At 36.7% G+C, this 21902-nt stretch overlaps 1 protein-coding gene across 28 annotated transcripts in view; it reads left to right on the top strand.

Annotated features, from left to right (window-relative positions):
• Positions 1-21902, top strand: part of Erc1 (ELKS/RAB6-interacting/CAST family member 1) — a 510100-nt gene that overhangs the window by 290569 nt on the left and 197629 nt on the right. For all 28 annotated transcript variants that reach the window (XR_015439770.1, XR_015439760.1, XR_015439764.1 and 25 more), the window contains one exon: positions 4527-4687. Coding sequence is in view for 22 of the 28 variants with exons in the window: in XM_087182771.1 (XP_087038897.1) it covers positions 4527-4687 (161 nt within the window). In the remaining 6 variants the exon portion in view is untranslated. The remainder of the gene's footprint in view (positions 1-4526; positions 4688-21902) is intronic.

Raw genomic sequence — 21902 nt, 5'->3', positions numbered from 1 at the left:
GCGGGACAGAAGGTGGTCCAAAAGCCCTTTCCTCTGGGCTGGGAGCAGCAGGAGGGATGGTGATTGGGAAGCCCCTTCCTCTGGACCAGGAGCAGTGGGTCGACGGCTCAGAAGCCCCTCCCTCTGGGCCGGGAACAGCGGGATTCAGTACCTTGGTCTGGTGGTCTGGTGTCCTCTCTGTATTTGTAGTGTGGAATCAGGTGGCTGCCTGTCTGCAGCGGGGTGATTCGGTGTCTTCCGGGCGACTCAGGACCTCTGTAGGGCGTGCACAGACCTGCCTGTCTGCAGCGGGCTGATTTGGTGTGTTCCGCATGACTGGGGACCTCCGTAGGGTGTGGGCAGACCTGCCTGTCTGCAGTGGGGAAGACCCTTTTTAAAAAATAACCCACAAAGCCCAAAATTGTGTCTTTGAAAACACTAAGAAAATTGACTATCCTTTTGTGAGACTATAAGGGGCGGGGGAGAAAGACACACAATGAACAACATTTAGAATGATTATATATTCATAACTACTAGTCATGCAGAGATTAAAAAAGATACCAATGATACCTTTTGTTGGTAAATTTGAAATTTTAGACTAAATGACCAAATGCCAAGAAAAATGGAATTTAGCAAAGCCAACTAAATATGAAATTTTAAAAACCCTGAAAACATGAGTAATAAAAACTTTGCCCACAAATTTTAAGCCTAGAGATTTATACTGGTGACTTTTAGTAAATTTACAGGAAATAATTTTAGTCTTACTAAAATAATTCTGAAAAATACAAAAAAAAGTGTCTCTGCTCCACATGGCTCATTCTGGAACACAGCTCCTGCAGCAGCTACTTTGTGTGTTACTCCATTGGCATTGGCAGAAGTGCAACCCAAATACACAGATTTTAAGCCTCAGCTTGTATCAGATAAGTGAAAAATCTCATTGCCCAAAGCAAGACACATAGGCTAGGCAGAATTAAAGGGTGTCTGTCCCCAGGGAGACCATGGCAAGCTGTGGGTGCATGTTACTACAGATGAATGAATAATTGAAACCCTTAGTTCTATCAGTAAGGCCACGTAAGACATTCCATATGACTTTGGCTATAAGAAAGATTACTTATCATTTTTCTCTATATAAGAATATGTCATTTCAGCTGGTTTTGGTTTGTGTCTTTCTTTCCAATGTGTATAACTTCAAATTTGTTTGCATGTCCCAATTTTCTTGGATATCATCTCTGGTATAATGTTAAATAGAAACAGTGAGAGCAAATATCCTGATCTTGTTCTTGGGCCTGGTCTTAGAGGGAAACACTGTTTTTTTCACCATAGATGTTCTTTATTAGTTGAGGAAGTTCTCTTCTATTCCTATTTTTCAAATGTTTTACCAAGAAAGGGTTGTTGGCAAGTTTTTAATGCTTTTTCTGCATTTATTGATCATATAATTTTTGTACTATCCTATTAATACACTGTTAAAGTGATTGCTTTTTTATGTTAAATCAAAGGACATTCTTTGAATAAATACCAGTGTTTATACAGGAATTTTGCATCTATATTCATAGAGGGTATGGAATTTTTAAGTGTTTTTCTGCAGATACCTTTTTCTCTCTGTTCTCAGTCCCTCTCGTTTCCCTCCCTCCCTCTCTCTCTCAAAATGTGCAAAGATCATTTGTACGTTTTTGCCTCAAATTTGGAATTAGCCATTTTTCCCAAGGCGCTTTCTCAGTTTAGTGGTAAGCCTTAAGTGCTAGAATGGTCAGTGCTGTTGGAGTGTCATTGTATCTTGCTCCTCCTGGATGTTGACTACTGTATATAGATGTGCGTTTTATGTTACTTTTTAATACGTATATGTGATATATTTTCATATGCCTACAAAATTTCATATTGCTCTTTTACAACATTTAAAGGTGGTTTTATGCAGTATGAAGCATTGTTGAATTTTCCTAACTTTGTAAGTAGTCTTTAAATAATTTCTGATAGATCTTTTGTGGAATAAGTGCAGAGTTCTTCTAACCATGACTGTTGAAGACCTCATAACCATTTATGGTCCTGACTCAGTTGACTATCCATATTGATAAAAAATGAATTATGATGAACATTAGAATGTAAACAGAAATCAGTTACATGTATACTGTATATCTGAACATGAAACAATAAAGGATTTGTAAGAAAGGATGGAAAAATACCCTCATGATAATGAGGTAGACATAATCTTATTCAGCATATAAAATGCTGTGAACATATAAAAATATAAAGAAAAATTGATTTAACTTCATTAAAGTTAAAAACTTCTCTTTCTCTAAAGAATCTTAAATAAATTTTGGTATTCTTGCAAAGTTGTAATATCGTACAGTTTTGAGAATTACTGAAATGTAATTTTACCCAAAAACATGGACAAACTTCACAAATACAATACTGAGTGAAATATCTGTAAAATTGTATGCCACATAATTCCATTTGTACAAAATTAAATGAATAATAATCCAGAGTGTGGGAAAGGAAAATTTCCCTTATATGGAAAGTAGATATGAGGCGGTTTCTAGTGTTCTAGTAATATTCTATTTATTGATCTGTGTGTTAGTTATATAGATTTGTTTACTTGGAGATGCTTCTTCAAGCTGTACATTGATTGAGTTTTTCATTTTATATATGTTGTATTTCAATGTTTACCAAAAATTTAGATGTATGGAAATAGGAATAGAGTTTGCTTCCTTCTGGGGAGAAAAAGGAGGAGTCAGTTATTTATACATGCTTGTGTATGTGTATCTCCAAGTTATATAAGCTGTATCTCCAAGTTTGATACCATTTGTTACATACAGTGATAAAAGATAGATGCTAGGAAAACTTCTTGAAATTATTTAGTTAATTCTGTAAAGGATGGAATATCCTGTGTTTCATGTTGTTTTGTTTTTTGGGATTTTTTTTGAGTTTTGTTTTTTTTGCTTGTTTGTTTTTTATTTTTGGTTTATTTTTGTTTTTTGAGACAGGGTCTTGCTGTGCAGTTCAGGCTGCCCTTGAACTCACTATGTAGCCCAGGCTGGTCTTGAACTCATGCGATACTCCTCCCACAGCCCCCTGAGTGCTGAGATTATGAATATGGACTACCATGTTTGGAATATATTTCATATTTTATACTGCCTTTTCCACTACTGAATTTGTGTTATTGTAAGAACCTTGATACAGTGTTTGTACCCAACTTTAGACAAGATTTTACATGAATGAAATTGATAAAATGGGATCATCAGTTCTCAGAATGGCAATTACTTATATATATACTTACAAAACTTGCAGATGTGAATACTTATCTGAGGAGACCTACATAACAATATATTCTTATAGAAAAATGGACTGTCACCATTTCTGTAAAGCATAAAGTAACACAGGTGCCAAAAACCTAAATGTGTCGTCTCCTTCTACCAGCGTTAGCAGCTGATACCAGTCAACACAAGATATGGTTAGATATGCCTCTCTAATTTCTGTGGATCTATGAACAACTCTGTTATGTCATATTACAGTTCTGCATCCAGAGTATCACACAAATTGACTTAATGTAGGAGCGATGAATAACAAATATCCCACATCTGCCTTTCTCACCTCTATTTCTGAATAGACTTGTCACCAAGATTTTTTCTTGGCACGCTGCATCCTGATAAAAATTCTTGTCTTTGGTACAGTTGGCTATGTGCTTACCTGGCTGAAGTTACATTTTGGTGATAACACGTTCTCATCAACATAGTTTTTGCTTCTGAATTAAAATGAACATGTTTAAATAATTTTGATTTAGTAAACAATCAGTAACTACTGATAAAATACATACTTTGCTATGTTTTTTTTCTTATGTTTTAACGTTGTTATTTTTACCTTGGTTGATTTTGGCGGGGTCTTTTTAAAGGATTCTATCTCCTTTCTGTCTAGTCATATGTTCTCATTTGTTTTTGTTTTTTCCTGGCTGCCTTTCATAAAAACCCCTATTTATATTCTGAATCTGTTGGTCAAATTCATGACCTTTATTTCCTAAAAATCCTACAATATTTATGTTTTTGTTAATATTTGTATTTTATGTGATTTATTATGTGTTATATTTGTATTTTAGGTGATATGCATGAAAATTTCTAAACCATTTTCAAGCAAAAATCTATAAACTGGATTATATATGGCACAGTGTACCTTCTTGAACTGTGACTTATATGCCCTTTCCAAAAAACTAATATATATATATATATATACACACACACACATAAATATATAATATATATGTATATATGTATATTATTTCTTTCTGACATAAACTTAAAATAATTGTGTTGGGATATCTTTATCTGCTATATCTTAATGTATATGACTGATCTGGGAAAAATATAGAAATTTTTATGTGGTTTTTAAAAAATAAATTTTATTTTAATTTATCTCATCCCCCCCAAACTCCCTCCTCCTTCTATGTGATATTATGTAGAGTATCCTCAAATTTGGGGGGCCCAGGAATTGCCTGTGACCCGCTTCCTCTGACATTAATTGATCACAATGTTCTCTTTTTCTCTTTACCGTACTTATCATAGGTGGAAGAGCTATTGATTGCCATGGAAAAAGTCAGACAGGAACTAGAGTCCATGAAAGCAAAGCTGTCCTCCACCCAGCAGTCTCTGGCAGAAAAGGAAACTCATTTGACCAATCTTCGGGCAGAGAGAAGGAAACACTTGGAGGAAGTTCTGGAGATGAAGTAAGTGTTTGAAACCTTCTTTGGGCACATCCTTAGTAGAAATATTTTTCCTCATGGCTTTCATCTTCTTGCTTTGTTTTACTCCTAAAACAGCCTAATTGTAATGCTAGCTTGTATCTCTTACTCTCTAGAACTTGGTGAAAAGTACTACAAATCTTGATCAAAGAGAATTATTTAACTTTTTTTCAATGAATTTTGAAGTACTTTAGTGTGTACTTATCTGTATCTAATTGCCTTTCTGAAATCTCTAGTATCTCTAAAGTTCACATAAATTGGTCAGCTAATTGGGGAAGCAGACTGTTGGATCTGAGATGGTATGAAGACTCGGCAGTTTGTAAAACTACCTCTTATTATAAACATACCCACAGGCACACAAAAGTACAGAATAGTATAGTGAATTCCTTTGTACCTGTCCATGAGATTTAACATTTTGCCATACTAGAAGCTAATTTTTACAAAATTGTTTCTTTCAGCAAAGCTGTACTCTATCTCGTTTTCCTACTTGCTCCACATCTTGTGTATTCCTGAGATTATATACTGTTGTGAAGTACGTATTTCTACTAGTTCATAATAGATGCTGCTTTTCTCCTGTGTCGTCTTATGTTTAGAACAAGTATGTGTCTTTAAAAATCCAGTGGTACTGATATAGGAGAGTTATAAGTCCCAACCTGATGTGTTGAATTCATGTTCCTCGAAATTGAAGAATGAATTCCAAGGAACAATGGAGGTTAATAGTGGGAAAGATTTATTGAGAGAGAGATAGGATGCATTCAAGAGAAGTGTGTGGGTGCTCAAAGGAATGAGACACACACTAGTGGGCACTGGGAAAGAGGAATAGCTCCTGAGAGACAGAAGGGATCCTGAGTGGCTTGCTGCTGAGGTCATCTCTCTGAGAATGTTTTATAGGACAAAGTCATGAGGTAGATACATGGGTCAAACTATAATCAACCAATAAGATTAGAAGTATAGCTGCTTAGCTGATACTGATCCATTAGTGAAGCAGGGCATGTAGCAAGGGCATATGGATGACATCATTAACCTCGATCATTAATTTATAGTCTTAGTCTTTATCTTTAGTTTTAGTCTTAGTAGTCTTAGTAGTAAGTGGGAGAGGATGGCCCACCCCTAGTGATATAATAACGGTCTGTTTCTTTGGAAAATCACAAAAGGGTGGTACCAATTACAGTACACCCTCAAGCTTCTATTTATCCCTTAGGGAAGTATATAAATCTGGCCTTTGTGACTTTAATCTGGAGGTCTTGCCTTCTTCAGTTGCTCCTCCAGCCACAATTTTGATGTGTTCTCATCTTCTACATTGACTCCCTCCGAGAAGGCCTAGCCTCTTAATTTCTGTCTAACTTAGCTTCCCATAATAGTACTATCTCCTTTACCATTAACAACCTTCACCGTTGCCTAAAGGCCCTACCCCCATTCTACTGAGACCAGGTCTTTCCTGCATTCCCTTAGTTTCCTGCATTAAGTCAACAGTTATCTGTGTTTTTGTTGACTTCTTTTCTGTCTCAGAGGTAATCTATCTTTCTTATGGGGTCACATTCTTTTCTCTGTCACAGATATCAAATATTGGTCTCTCTAGTGTTTTATTAATTTTCATGTAATCATTGCTTACTTTCTATAATTTCCTTCTTCTCTGCCTAAATACACAGTCTCTCTCTGGCTAAAGTAAACAGATGTGTTTCACCTAACTCATGCTTTAAGTCATCACCATCTCCTTTTTTCTATTACTATTACCAGTTAGCCTGCTTCTAAAAGTGGCTTACCAACTAAACATTACCAGGTTCTGGGTTGCTCACCTCTCCTTCTGGAGTTAAGCTTCCAGGGTCTTCTTGTCTTGAACAAAAAATTTAATAAAGGGAGCAAAAAACAGTGATAGAGTCTATTCAAGAAGGTAAAAGTGAAGTGTGGGAGAGAAACTGGCTCTGCAGAGTGAGCTTGGGCCAAGTAAAAGGGTAAAAAGCAAGATAAAAGAACACTCTGGAGAAAACAGGGTGGGCTATCCTGAGGAAAAGGCACCATAGCAAGCTCTTCATGGCTCACCTCTCCTTTTATGCTGTCCAGATCTTGAAACCCTCAAGAACTTCTACATGTGGATCCTGAGAGGTGGTGGTTGGATCCTACACCTCAGGCTGATGTTAGGTCTAGGCCATCCTATTGAAAACCTATTTTGAGTTCTCATGAGAAGTCCACGTGCAGGACTTTGGGACCTGTTCTGCACATGTGTCTGGGATCTTGTAATTAATTGGTCAGGCCTACTTCCCCAGCCATTTTGCCACAGCCTGCTCTTCTATGTCATTACTTTGAGCTATCAATAAATTTTGAATGCCTGAATAATAGAGTAGCTGAGGGAGGATCTTACCTTTATATTTAGCTTAAATTTTCATGGGGCATGATTACGGTGATAGCAGCTGGAGAGTGGAGCGAGCAAATGTTGTGGTTACCTGTGATTATGGTAGGCCACAGTGCAAGGCTGTTAGGTTTTTGTGCCAACGTTAGTCCATAAATATTTACAGTTGTTTTTTCTTCCTTGTTAAGTTGTTCCTTTTACAGTACGTAAAGCCCATTTTTGTCTCTCCTAATCAGTTTTGGTTTGAAGTCTGTAGTTTATGAAAATCAGGTAGATACTCCTGCTTGCTTTTGGGCTCTGGTTGAATGGAATATTGTTTCCTGTCCTTCACTGTCAGCCTATGTAATTCCTTGTGGACGAAGTATGTCTCTTGCAGGCAACATATGGTTGATTTTTTTTTTTAATGTACTATATAGGGATTGAATCCAAGCCCTTCACACTGAGCTACATCCTCAGCTGTTTTTGTTTTTGTTTTTGTTTTTGTTTTTCTTAAAGACTGGTTTTCACTAAGTTGCCCAGGCTAGGTACAGACTTAAAATCCTCCTGCCTCAGCCTCCCAGAGTGCTGGATTTTATTTTTCATCAAAAGTGCCAGTCTGTTTTGATTGGAAACTTAAGACCATTTACATTGAAATTTATTATTTTAAGGTACTTAATGACTCCAGTCATTGCTTTACTTTTCCAGTACTTTTTTTTTTTTTCTTTTTTTCTTTTAAGTACTCTCCCAGTTAGGTATGTATAGTTTTCTTTGGGCTTTTTGGTGCTGGTGGCTTCCCTATCTCTGGGTAAGATTCACTTAAGTATTTTATGCAGTGCTGGTTTCATGGTCCTGTATTTCTTTAGGGATTCTTTGTCATGGAAATTCTTTACTTCTCCAATCTATTTAGAAGGCTAATTTTGTAGGATATAGAATTCACAGTTGACAGTTGTTTTCTTTTGGGGCTTGAAAAACTACTCCAAGCTCTCCTGGACTTGTGCTAAGAGATCTGCAGCTATTCTGATGAGTTTGCCTTAAGTTACTCCCTGTTTTTCTCTGATAGCTTTTAGTATTCTCTTTTTGTTGAATTTTTTGGGATTTTGATTTGATTTATTATGGAAAGTTTCTTTTCTGATTGTGACTCTTTGGAGTTTATATGCCATTATACTTAAATGTTGAATTCTTTCCCTAGATTTAGAAAAGTTTTCTACTATGTTTTCGGTGAATAACTTTTTTATACCTTTTGAGTCATCTTCTGATTTTTCCTTTGTCCTTGCAATTCTGAAGTTGGTCGGTTGACTTTGTTTTCTGGGGAGTTGTTTCTTTTTTGTTTTGTTTTGAGTCATCTAGCAGCTGTTGGATCCAGCTTCCCGCATGTCTTCTTGGTTTTAGGGTATAACCAACTGTGTAATCTACTTCATCAACCTTGTTTTCAAGTTTCAAACTCACATTGCTCAAATCTGTTACCCATGTTTTCCCTTCCATTTTTGTATTGTAAATTTCTACGTAATTTCTTTTCATAATTTCTCATTCTTTAACAAAATGACCATTCATATTTTGTATTCTCTTGTTTAACTCAGTCAGCGTATTGTTCCTTAAGTTTGATGAACATTTGACTATTTAATGATTTAACTGTTCATTTAAATCCCCTTCAAGTTTGCTAAACATCTTAAGAATTTGTTTATATGTTTCATCTTTGATCTCTTCAAACAGTCTGATCATTTGGTTTTTTTAATTCTTTCTCTGTAACTTCCTCTACTTCAGTGTCCATGTGATCAACTTTTGGAGAGTTAAGAGGTTTTGGAGGCATCTTTTCTGTCTCATGTTTCTTTTGTTTGCTGTAACTAAAAAATAATAAAGCTTAATAGTAATATAATAAAAATGGAGGGAGTGGGGAAAGGGAAAAAGGAAGAAGTAAATTTTCAAAAAGAAAGAGAAGGGAAATTACAAGGAGGAGGAGAGAAAAGTGAGGTAAAAATCCAATCAAAGAATAAAAGAAAGTAAATGGAACTAAGTAAAGCTGACAGGAAAAATAACAAGAAAAAGAAAAATAAAAAAAGAATAAAACAAAAAAGAACTAACAACAACAAAACACCACAAAAAAGAGTCCAAAAAAATGGCTCTGCTGTGAGGTATCTCGGTGAGAATTTTCTTTCTGGGGCTTGAGTTATTAGAATCTGCCTGATGTGGGAGAGGAGATACTGCATCACAATGAAGGGTTATGGTGTTACCATACCCACTTTTTGCTGAATATTGTTGAGTCCTGCCCCACCTTTCCCATTCCAGGTAATTGGCCAATGATGTGTTTTCTCCCTGAGGACTGTATTCACTCCGTTGGGTTTTAAGTGTCTGTGACCTTTTGCGCACCCCAAGTCACTGGTATATCCATCTAGCTTTGCAGCTGCCTTTATGCTTGAAGTGTCTGTCTTCCTCCAGAGTTCCCTCTGTCCATACACTGCCCTCAGTGTGGTAGACGTCTAAGCCAAGATGTATCCCTGATCACATTGGCAGATGGTTACAGCCAACAGTCCACTGAGTTCTGTCCTAGAAGTAGATAGCAGAAGGGGTTAGGTAGTTCACAGGACTTAATCCCAGCACTATGAGACCCAGCTCCTCAGAAAATCTCATAAAACTAGCCTGATTTCTTACCAGAGAGGACAAAACCACCATGTTCTTCTCAGCCTGAGTCTGGCATTACTTAACTTTTCAGGGGGTCTATAACTAGCCCATCCCCCCTCCGTAACTGTCTCTTGTGGCTGTCTCCTACCCAGTCACTGAGTAAAGTGACCCCAGAGACCTGAAATATGATCATTTTGTGATTTCTGACTCCTGGAGTAGCTCAGTCTTTTTTTTTTTTTTTAATGCAATCAAAATTTAATAACAACGATGCTATTTTAACATGGTCAAATATATTTGGCTAAGTCCAGATTTTTAAAAAAGTATCTAACTTGAACAGTACAATCATACAGCATTGTACAGAACATTCCATATATCAACAGAAAATACATTTGAGTGCAAAAATAAAAAATATTTAAAGAGAATCTCTAAGCAGAATTTTTTTTAAATTTTATTTTATTGGTACATTTTAGGCGTACAATATAATGACATTCATCATTGGAAATTTGCACCTTTACATAATCTCTCTTGGTTCTTATTTTTACCCCTTCCCCTGCCCTCCCTTCAACCCCTCCATCCCTTCCTATTTACAAAGACTTTGTTTCCAATTTTTCACTTTCTTTTATTACTTCCATTCCCTTCTTTCTTTTCCCCTACCCCTCCCACTTCCCCTTCCCCCTTTCCCCTTTTCTTCCTATTTCACATTATCTATTACACGATTTAGTCCTTATTTACACTTTCACTTTCTCACACTAGAAAAACTTCAGTATTTATACATGTGTGTCCTATTTATTTCACTTAAGAGTATTGCTTCAATGTGCATCCATTTGGCTATAAATGTCTTAATTTCTCATTTTTTATGGCTAATAGTACTCCATTTTATATTAAAAAAACACCGCATTTTCTTTGTCCAGTCTCCAGTAGATGGGCAGTTGGGCTGCTTCCAACTTTAAGCTATTACAAATTGTGCTGCTGTGAACATGGGTCCACATATATCACTGTGCTATGATTCTTTTAATTCTCTGGGGAAGATCCCCAGCAAGGGAATAGCTGAGTCAAATGGGACTTCCAGTCCTAGTTCTTTGAGGTAGCTCCATACTGATTTCCACAGTGGTTGCACCAGTCTACACTCACGCCAGCAGTGGAGCAGGGTTCCTGTTTCCCCACAGCCCTGACAGCATTTGTTGTTGGTTGATTTCATGATAAAAGCCATTCTTTCTGGAGTGAGGCGGAATCTCAGCATTGTTTTCATTTGCATCTCTCAAATTACCATGTTCATTTGCTATTTCTACTTCTTTGTCTGAGAAATGTCTGTTCATTTCAGATGCCCATTTTCGGATTGGGTCTATAAGTTTGGGAGGTCTAATTTTTTTAAGTTCTTTAAAGATTCTAGACAGGAGACTTTTGTCTGAGGAGCAGCAGGTGGAAATTTTTTCCCACATTGTGAGTTGTCTCTTCACACTGTTGGTGGTTTCTCTTGCTGTGCAGAAGCTTTTTAATAAGAAGAGATCCCACTTGTTGATTGTTTGTGCTAGTTCACAGGCAACTGAGGTTTTGTTCCTAAAATCTTTTCCTACACCAATGTTTTCAAGAGTTCTACCTAACCTCTGTTCTAGCCAGTTCAGTGTTTCTGTTGTAATATTTAGATTTTTAATCCATTTTGATTTTAGTTTAGTGCATGGTGAGAGATATAGGTCTAGTTTTAATCTTTGGCAAGTTGAAATCCAGTTTTTCCATCACCATTTATTAAAGAGGCTATCTTTCCCCAGTGAGGGTGTTTGGCTCCTTTATCGAAGATGAGGTAGCTGAGTGTGTCTGGCATTGTTTCTGCATCTTCTAATCTGTTCCACTGGTCCTTGGGTCTGTTTCTTTGCCAGTACCATGCTGTTTTTATCACAGTAGCTTTGTAGTATAGTTTCACATTGGTGGTTGTGATACTCCCTGCCATGTCTCTCTTGCCTAGAATTGCTTTTGCTATTCTGGATCTCTTCTTGTTCCAAATGGATTTTTGGATTGTTTTCTCAAGGTCCGTGAAGTATGGTGTTGGGATTTCAATTGGGATTGTATTGAATTTATATAGCAGTTTTGGAAATATGGCCATTTTCACTATGTTGATCCTTCCTACCCAGGAGCAAGAGATGTACTTCCATTTTCTGATATCATCTTCAATCTCTCTTTTCAGAGTGCTATAGTTTTCAGAGAAGAGGTCTTTGATTTCTTTTGTTAGGTTGATTCCTAGGTATTTCAGTTTTATGGATGCTATTGTGAAAGGAATTGTTTGCCCTATTTCTGTCTCCGTGAGTCTTTTGTTCATGCAGGGGAAAGCTATTGATTTTTGTGTGTTGACCTTGTATCCAGCTACTCTACTGAATTTGGTTATTAAGCCTAGTAGACTTTTGGTGGCATTCTTTGGGTCTTCTATATAGAGTATCATGTCATCTGCAAATAATGACAATTTGACTTCTTCATTTCCTATCTTTATTCCTTTTATTTCTTTCTCTTGTCTAATTGCCATGGCTAATGTTTCCAAAACTATATTGAACAGGAGTGGTGATAGTGGACATCCTTGTCTTGTTCCTAATTTTAGTGTGAAGGATTTCAGTTTTTGACCATTTAGTATGATATTGGCTGTTGGTTTTTCATAGATGGCTTTTATCAGATTGAGGTAGAGACCATGTATTCCAATTTTTTGTAGGGTTTTTATCATAAATGTGTGTTGGATTTTGTCAAATGCTTTTTCTGTATCTATTGAAATGATCATATGGATTTTGTCCTTAGCTCTATTGATATAGTGTATTACATTGATTGATTTGCATATGTTGAACCATCCCTGCATCCCTGGGATGAATCCCACTTTGGTTAGGGTGTATGATCTTCTGGATTCTATTTGCCAGTGCCTTATTAAAGATTTTTGCATCTGTGTTCATTAGTAACATTGGCCTATAATTCTTGTTTGGTTAAGTCTTTCTCTGCTTTGGGGATCAAGGTGATGCTTGTTTCCAGGAATGAATTTGGGAGTATTGCTTCCCTTTCAATTTCATTGAAGAGTTTAAACAGTAGTGGCAGTAGTTCCTCTCTAAATGTCTTGTACAATTCAGCAGTGAAGCCATCAGGACCCAGGCTTTTCTTAGTAGGTAAGTTTTTAATTACATTTTCAATTTCATTGATTGATATTGGGTCATTTAGATATTTTAGGCCTTCTTTATTCAACTTTGGTAATTCACACGTATCTAGGAATCTGTCCATTTCTTCTGTATTTTCCATCCTATTGACAAATAGATTCTTAAAGTAGGTATTGATGATCCTCTGGATTTCTGCTGGGTCCATTGTAATTTCACCCTTTCATTCCTAATTGCATGGATTTGGGCCTTTTCTTTCCTGTTTCTGACAAGGTTGGCTAAGGGTTTGTCAATTTTGTTTATTCTTTCGAAGAACCAACTCTTGGCTTCATTAATTTTTTGTACTGTTGTCTTAGTCTCCATTGCATTGATTTCTGCTCTGGTCTTTATAATTTCCTCCCTTGTATGAGCTTTGGGTTTGTCCTGCTCTTCTTTTTCTAGAAGCTTGAGGTTCAGCATCAGGTTGTTTAATTGGGCTCAGTCTATTTTCCTAATATCAGTATTCAGTGCTATGAATTTCCCTCATAAGACTGCTTTCATTGTGTCCCATAGATTCCTGTATGTTGTATTGTCATTGTCATTTAATTGAAGGAACTGTCTGATTTCTTAATTTCCTCTATGACCTATTGGTTATTTAGAATTGTGTTGTTCAATTTCCATGTGTTTATGAAATTCTTGCGGTTTCTTGTGCTGTTGATCTCCAGTTGCATTGCACTGTAGTCTGATCATATACAGGTGATAACTTCAGTTCCTTTGCACTTACTTAAACACATTCTACGAGTGAGTATGTGGTCTATTTTGGAGAACGACCCATGTGCAGCTGAAAAGAATGTGTATTCAGATTTTGTGGTGTGGAAGACTCTGTAAACATCTGTTAAGTTCATTTGTTCAAGAGTTTGATTAAGTTCTAGTATTTCATTACTTATTTTTTGTCTAGTTGGTCTATCTGTGACAGTGGGGTTTTGAGGTCCCCTACTACTATTGTATTAGCTCATATATGACTTTTCATGTCCGTTAGTATTTGTTTTATAAAGTTGGGCGCACTAGTGTTTGGTGGATAGATATTTATGATTGTCATCTCTTCCTGTTGGATTGTTCTCTTTACATGGATGTAGTGTCCCTCTTTGTCTCTCTTCATCAGTGTTGGTTTGAAATCCACTTGATCTGCAAAGAGGATAGCTACTCCTGCTTTTTTTCGGGTTCCCATCTCATGGAGTATTGTTTTCCACCCTTTAACTTTCAGTCTCTGAGTTTCTTTTTGAATTATGTTTCTTGTATGCAGCATATTGTTGGATCTTGCTTGTTGACCCATTCTGCCAGTCTATTTCTTTTGATTGGTGAATTGAGACCATTAACATTGATGGTTATAACTAATATGTATTGACCTATCATTGTCATGACTTTTTCTTTTTGTTAGATTCTCCCCCTTTTCATTTAATTTCTTGTCGTGCCCGATGGATTCATTCTGCTGTGCTTTCTGGGGTTGTGATCCTCATTTTCTTTTCCTAGGATATTGTCTAAAATTTTTTGGAGTGCTGGTTTGGTATTCATGATGTTCCTAAGGTGTTGTTTCTCATGAAAGTATCTTATTTCTCCCATCAATTTTGAAAGATAGTTTTTCAAGGTACATCAGTCTGGGTTGGAGGCTGTTTTCCTTTAGGGCTTGGAATATGTCTCTCCAAGCTCTTCTTGACTTGAGGGTTTGCATTGAGAGGGTTTGCGTTGAGAGGTGATTCTGATGGGCTTTCCTTTCTGTGTGATTTGTTTCTTTTCTCTAACTGCTTGTAGAACTTTGTTCTTCTGTTGGGTTTCTGGAATCTTAACAGTTATATGCCTATGTGTAGATTTTTTTTTGATCAAGGGTAGTTGGAGTCCTATATGCCTCACTTATCTGTATGTCAAGTTCTTTTCCCCTGCTTGGGAAGAAGTTTTTTGCTATTACTTTTGTGAACAGTTTTTTATGTCATCTGCACTGTCTCCTGTTTCTTTGTCGACTCCAATCAATCTTATGTTATTGTTCTTTGCATCATCTAGCAGCTGCTGGATTGATTTCTTGTGGTCCCTTACAATTTTGAAGCAATTTTTCTTTTCCTGGTCACTAATTGCAGTCTTCTATATCTGAAATTCTGTCCTCACATTGGCTCATTCTGCTGTGTAGACTTTCAATGGAGTTTTTAATCTCCTGGAAATCTATTTTCATCTGTTTTATGGATTCCATTTGTTTCCTATGTTGGGATTCCATCATGTTCTTCAGCTCCTCTCTAGATTTATTAATCATGCCTTGCAGTATGAGCACAATCTTTGCTGTTATCTGAGAAATTATTTCTGCTTTCATTTTTTCCAGATCCTCTTTTCTTGCCAGTTCAGGGAGTCTGGGTGATTGAGTATCAGAATGTTCCATCTGATTTCCCCTTGGGGTTGCTGTAGTTGCTCTGGAAGTCTGTTTTTGAGACTTGTTTACGTGTCTTCTCACTTTGAAGGCGTGGGCGGGGGGGGTGCTGTTGGCGCCCCTGTGGCTCACCTCCTCTCCGCTGGAAGTGATGAATGGTGGCCCGGTGGCCCAGATCCCCAAAAGCCCCTTCCTCTGTGCAGGGAGTGGTCATACGGTGACCCCTAAGCAGCATTTTATTTCTGCAAAGCAGATATGTATCTTGTACTGATTAAATATCTAGAAGTGTTTTTCCTTTAGAAAAAATACATATATTCTTAATAGACTAAGTCATTAACAATGACCTGGTAAATGTTTCACTTCAATTTGAATGATTTATAAGCTAAATCTTACAACCACAAACAGATTTTTGTTTTTATTAAGGTGTTACCACTTTTGACAAAAGAGTAAAACATCTCAAAGTAAAACTAGCAATGTAACTTTACAATATATTCTATGATAGCTTTATTTATAGTGAGGGCTTCTCTAAAAAAACTGATGATCGCTGTTATGTTGCCAGATGCAGGAAAGCAGCAGAACATTGGTACTCCCTCCCCACAAGCTCTTGTCATGGACCACAGCTTCATAACAACACTTAGGCCCCCATCTCTATTCTAGAAATACAGCAAAAGAAACTGACACCAAGCAATATTGGGTGGTCCCATTACATTTTAATGTGTAGAATTCCTGCTCCAGTGGACTGATGTGAAGTGCATGGATAAATTAATCTTCATTTGTATTAGTTTCTTATCCATAAGATGTAAGAAAACTGGACCCACGTTTCACTTGACTATAGACTTGTAGCTCAGTCTTAAACAACAATAAACACCTTCTAAAAATGGCTCCTCATTATGTCTCTGTCACAGCCATCCATGATCATCAGCTTCCATTTTCTGACATCCTTAACCTGACCATTCTTGATCATATTTCTAATTCTACTTACTGAATAGTGAAAGGCTGTTACTACCAAGAGTGTGTACAGCCACCTATGAAGCAATGTTGTGAACCATCTGTTGGGTGCAGTGTGCCTGTGTGTCTTACAAGTCTAGCCTAGTGACTTTATTCGGTTAACTTCTTCGATTCCTTTCACTGCTTCTGCTGCTTCTTCTTGAAAACTTTTTTTAAATCCTGCTGAGCACATGGAGGATCATAGATGGCAGCAACTAACATCTTGTCCTGTTCCTCCTTCTTCTCATTGATAAAGCACAGTGCATGTCTGCTCAGGGCAGTAGGCCAGGCAGCTTCATTCCTGAGTGGACACTAGCGCAGTGGACCAGCAGAGTACACCAGCCTCTCTGCAGCACTCTTGTACAGAGCACCTTCGTCTCCTACACTATCATTACAAACTAACTGGCCATCCTTTTCAGTTTGTATTCTTTCTTGATAGTACTCAACAATTGTCTTTGTAGTTACTTTTCTGCCATTAACTAATCTAATGGAAGTTAATATAGAAGCTGCCTATCCTCTTACTACTAAATGATTTGTAAGAGAATCAGACCTCTGTGTCTTGATGATCCAAATGAAGTAAATCCTGTTCCAAAAGAAGATCTCCAAAAGACGAAGATCTATTGAAGATGGAGAAAATCTATTCCAGCTCTCTTACTCTGCTCACCCAGTGTCTTCTATATTTTTAGGACAATCAGGTCTTCATGGAAGTTGAATGAAAATCTGCTACCTCCCCCCAAAAAGCTTCTGGAGACATCATCTTGGTTATAGAACATGGAGTTAAACTCAGACTCTCAAAGTAACTTGTACTTCCTCCTCCACGTTTTTTTTTGGTACTGGAAATTGAGCTCAGAACCTTATGCTTTCTAGGCAGACGGCAGCACCCCTGAGCTAAATCCCCAGCCCCTCGTCTTTGCCACACTTATACTAGATACCTATGTTTTAGGATCTCATAACACCTCATAAGCCTCAGTTGCTTCTTATTCTCAGAAGTTTTATCTGGGTACCACTTTAGTGCCATTTTCTGAAATCCCTTGTTAATATCATCAGCTGTGGTCTGTCTCTGCATGCCTAGAATTCATAGCAGTCTTCCATGTGTCACTAGATTTTTGGAACAAGTCACAGTACATGGGCAACCCGCAGCAGGAGGGAAAGATGTGAAGGCAGCCTGGACCTCCTCTCAATTCAGGCATGACTGTACTGGTTGCAGTGATGGCAGTGACAGTGACTCTTGTTTTTCTTTCTTTTGGTCTTCTGAGATTAGTAAAATAGATAAATTCAAACCTCTGTGGGGTAAAATTATATACTTAAGAGTTGGATTTTGGTTTTTTTAAAAAAATGTCTTAATTCTCCACAAACAAAATCAATTTTTATATGTACCTAAGAAGAATGTGGTGCAGTTATGTGAATTCTGACATTTAAAAAATGTTTGCCTTTTAGGAGAGCAAAGTAGAATATACTTGGAATTAAGAAAGCTATAAAAAATAGCTATAATGTTCAGGCTTTGGGGATAGTATACTTAGCTGATGAATCTGCCATGCCCTAAATTGTTAAAATGGAACTATATTTTAAATTATTTTCTCTTGATATTCTATAGTATTTCATTTTAAAATTTTTATAAGGTTGCTGACACTTTTTAATCACATTTGATTGTTTATGATGACACAGTCTTTTGAATTAACCACAAAATTGTAAATAGTTGTTTTAGTTACTTTCTTGTCACTGAGACACAATACTTGACACCCACAACTTAAGGGAGAAAAGGTTTATTTTGGTCACAGTTTGTCGAGGTTTCAGTCCATAGTTGGTTGGCTCCATGAAAGAAGGGCATGGTAGAGGAAAAGCTGTTTGAGACATTGCAGCCAGGAAGCAGAGAGAATAAAGGGAGAAGTGAGGAAAGGCAGGTAACCCTTGCAGGCCATACCCCCATTGACCTGCCTCTTCCAACCAGACCCCACCTATGATCCCATGAGGCTTTGTGAGGGGGATATCTACATCTAAATTTTAGCATTAGTTATGCAGATTATATGCTAGAAGCAATTTATGCATTCCAAGTTACAGTACATAGGGACATGTACTTTTTGCAAAGCCATGTTTATCAGTACTTCTGTCAAAGGTCTTTTTTTTGAGTCATCAGACATATAAAGGACTTTTAGTGCAGTTAAAGGCATTTGTCACAGTGTACTAAAATACAAAAGTTCAGTATTCTGTTCTGATGATCCATATAAATTAATATAAAAATTTCCTACATTTGAATTTAAAAAGAAAGCAAAATGTGCTATACAGGGATTGGTTACTAGTTAAAATTATAAAGCAAAGCAAAGTTTATAATCAGCTATCCCTTGAAACTTCCTCCCTAATCTTGCCTAACTCTGATTCTGCTTCTGTTTTTCCTACCCCAATATCCAGCCCTCTTATACTGTTCATTTTATAGAAATTTATGCTCTGGACTGCTCCTAACATTTTTGCCTCCTGAGACATAATAGTTTAATTGGAGCTTTAAGCTATTGCAGGACAGTGGTGGAAATGGTTTTTAAGTACGGTAATTATTGGAGTTCCTTAACACCTCCTGGCCTTAAATTTTGCTCAGCTTCCCACAAGATGAGACATGAGCATTAATTCTAACTAAATGTTTTCCTCAACTTTTTTTAATTTCTTGGAATTAAATATAAATAACTCTAAATAACCCTTACCTTTCTCTAGTACCAGATGTAGCTTCACATGGAAGAAATCATTTTTTTGAGGGAGAATAAAATCATACCTCCTAATTGTCTTTTCAAATAAAACACAGTCAGATGGCTGGACTTGTCTCTATGTAACAAGTAAAACACTGAACTTTACAAATAAAGCACCCTTCGAATCCCTCTCTTTTCTAGCTCTTAAAAGTCTTTTTCTCCTATTAATATTTAGTCTGTGTGCACCATATCCTCACCTATATAGGGATGATATAAAGAATATCTGTCATCTTCTTTCTTCCAGGGGAAAAGGAGAGAGATTATTGTCATCCTTCCTTATCTTTTCATTTCTTTTTTGTGTTGGAAGTATAGAACCAACTATATTCCCATCTAACTTTAAATGAATCAGTTGAAAGGTTAACTATTGCAGGTAGGTAACTTAATGCCGTAAACTAATTGTAATACCCATTTCAGGAAAACTGGTTATACCAGTATCAGAGTTCTTTTGTTTTTGTATATTAATCTTTGTTCTTTCAGAACCTTTTTTTTTAAAGCATCTCTCAAAAAAGTATCACTCACTCTGCAAATATGTAAAACTTTCTCCCAAGCTGTAAATATGGAAGATATCCAAAAGTATGCCATCTGTTTTGGTCCCAACCCCCGGTACGGGGATCAAACTCAGGACCTTGCACTTACGAGGCAGGCACAGTGCCATTGAGCTAAATCCCACGCCCTGCCATTGGTTTAATCATAAGTTTATCCTGTCAGAGAATGGTGGTTACAAGAGTATATAAGATGCTCTGTGTAACAGAGAGATTTTGAGCCATTTGCTTAGCTATAAAGTAGGGATAATAATACTTAGACCCATCTCGTGAGTTTATTTTGAGGATCAAATGAAACAATGTATTGAAAACACCTTGAAATGTGTATAAGGGCATATTTACAAAGCATGATACAACTGAAATTCATATTTGTGTTTTCTTATTTTAATTTGAAAAGCCAAGTGACTTTCAGATGTAGAGTTTATTCATTCAGAAATTGAAAGGTTTTTCTAAATTCTAAGATCTCTGTGTATTTATAAATTATATAGTTCTTTGACCAAGTGATCTTCTGATGAGGTCCTTTCATTCTGAATTTGTAAATACCCTGAGTAAATCAGGAAAGTAACACATGTACAGAGACTACAATGTACAGAAGAGAAGTTGGAGGCCAGATGTCCATAAATTTGGCTGAATATTAGGCTGCACATTTACTAGATGAGACTATTCAAGGCTTATCAGAGATTAGATGCTACAGAAATAGTAGTAGAATTGTGATATTAGAGGTAGAGACATGCTGGAGAATTTGGAGTATCTGCCCTTTCAGAGTGGAGAAATTCTTAGAACTTTAGTTACCTAGCTCTGAGATAACAGAAAACTGAAAAGGTAGGTTTTAGTATATGTGCTGCTGAAGCGAGCACTGAAAAGGCAGGTTTTCAAAATAGGGACCATGACCTCTTTATCAAGTTAACAAAATGATACACCAAAAAAGTTTGGAGGATAAGTCCTACCACAGCAGAGAGGACTGGGAAATACCCTGTGCTTTCAACAGATGAGCCTAACAAAAGGTAAATGTTAGTCTACAAAAGTCCAAGGAGTCAACTAATAAATGAATTAGCTGATAGAATAAAAACCATTGTTGTTAAGAAAAGAACAGAATTCAGTCATAGCATATCAGTCCTAGCACCTCTTTCACAATATCCTATATTGAATTTTTTAAATTCCCAGATATATTAGCAGTAACAGTAACAGATGATCACAGTGAAGAAAAGAGCGTGCAGTAGAGATCACCTCAGAGAAGTCCCAAGTATTTAATAGAAAAAGGCTTTAAAGCCACTCTTATAAATACTGTGCAGTGGTACCTCAGTTCACAAACACTTTTTGTTTGAGAACAATATGATTTGCAGACAGAAGCATTTGGCAAAATTTTGTTTTTGTTTGCGAACTCTGAACTCAACCATGGCCATCTTTCCTGCATGAACATGAATGTGGCCATCTTTTTCAGAATTGTGAAATGAATTAAGTTCATGAATGAAGTATCACTATGCACTAGAGAATTAAAAGAGCATGCTATATTGATGATGGGACAGTAGGACATCTCAGCATAGAAGGAAAAGCTAGTAGAAATGGAAATTTGTGAAATGAGAAATGAAAAGTTCACTGAATGATCTTGGCAAATTAGAACCATCAAAAGAAAAAGTCATGAACTTTAAAATAAATTACTAGAAATAACTCAGTATGAAAAACAAGAAGAGAAAGGACAGTGACAAGTAGGACAACGCCGAATGTGTTAACATATATACAACTGGAACATGAGCAGGATAAAAATAAGAATGGGCAGAAATAAATATTTGAAAAAATAGTGGCCAAAATACTTCTGTAATTTATGAGCACAAATCTTTTATTTACAGATCATAATAAGCCCAGTGAAACCAAACAGGATAAATATTTTTTTAAAACTATAGTTAGAAACATCCAAAGTCAATTGCTGGAGGCAAAATATAAGTAGAAAAAGAAAAGTAGCCAGAGAATAAAGGGAAAATGTTACAGCTAGTTTCTCATCAAAAGTAGTGTAGAGGGCCAGGGATTTAGCTCAGTGGTTCCGCCGCCTGCCTCACAAGCTCAAGGACCCGAGTTCCATCTCCAGTACCCCCCCCCCAAAAAAAGTAGTGTAGATTTAAAGATAAAGGAACTTCTTTTTTTTAAACTAGTTTTATTGGTACATTTTAGGTATACAATATAATGACATTCATCATTGGAAATTTGCACCTTTACATAATCTCTCTTGGTTCTTATTTTTTCCGCATTCCCCTGCCCTCTCTCTTCAACCCCTCCATCCCTCCCTATTTACAAAGACTTTGTTTCCATTTTTTCATTCTCATATTAATTTCATTCCTTTCTTTCGTTTTCCCTACCCCTCCCACTTCCGCTTCCCCTTTTCCCCTTCCTATTTCACATTAGCTATTATACCTTTTTAGTCCTTATTTACACTTTTAGTTTCTCACACTGGAGAAACTATTCGGTATTTACACTTGTGTCCTATTTATTTCACTTAA

This window comes from Heterocephalus glaber, unplaced genomic scaffold (genome assembly GCF_053883595.1).
Source record: "Heterocephalus glaber isolate CG9 unplaced genomic scaffold, H.glaber_assembly_v1.0 deba00000281, whole genome shotgun sequence".
In the NCBI taxonomy this organism is placed as follows: Eukaryota; Metazoa; Chordata; class Mammalia; order Rodentia; family Bathyergidae; genus Heterocephalus; species Heterocephalus glaber.
The sequence above is the reverse complement of the archived record's forward strand: the minus strand, read 5'-3'. Positions and strand labels throughout refer to the sequence as shown.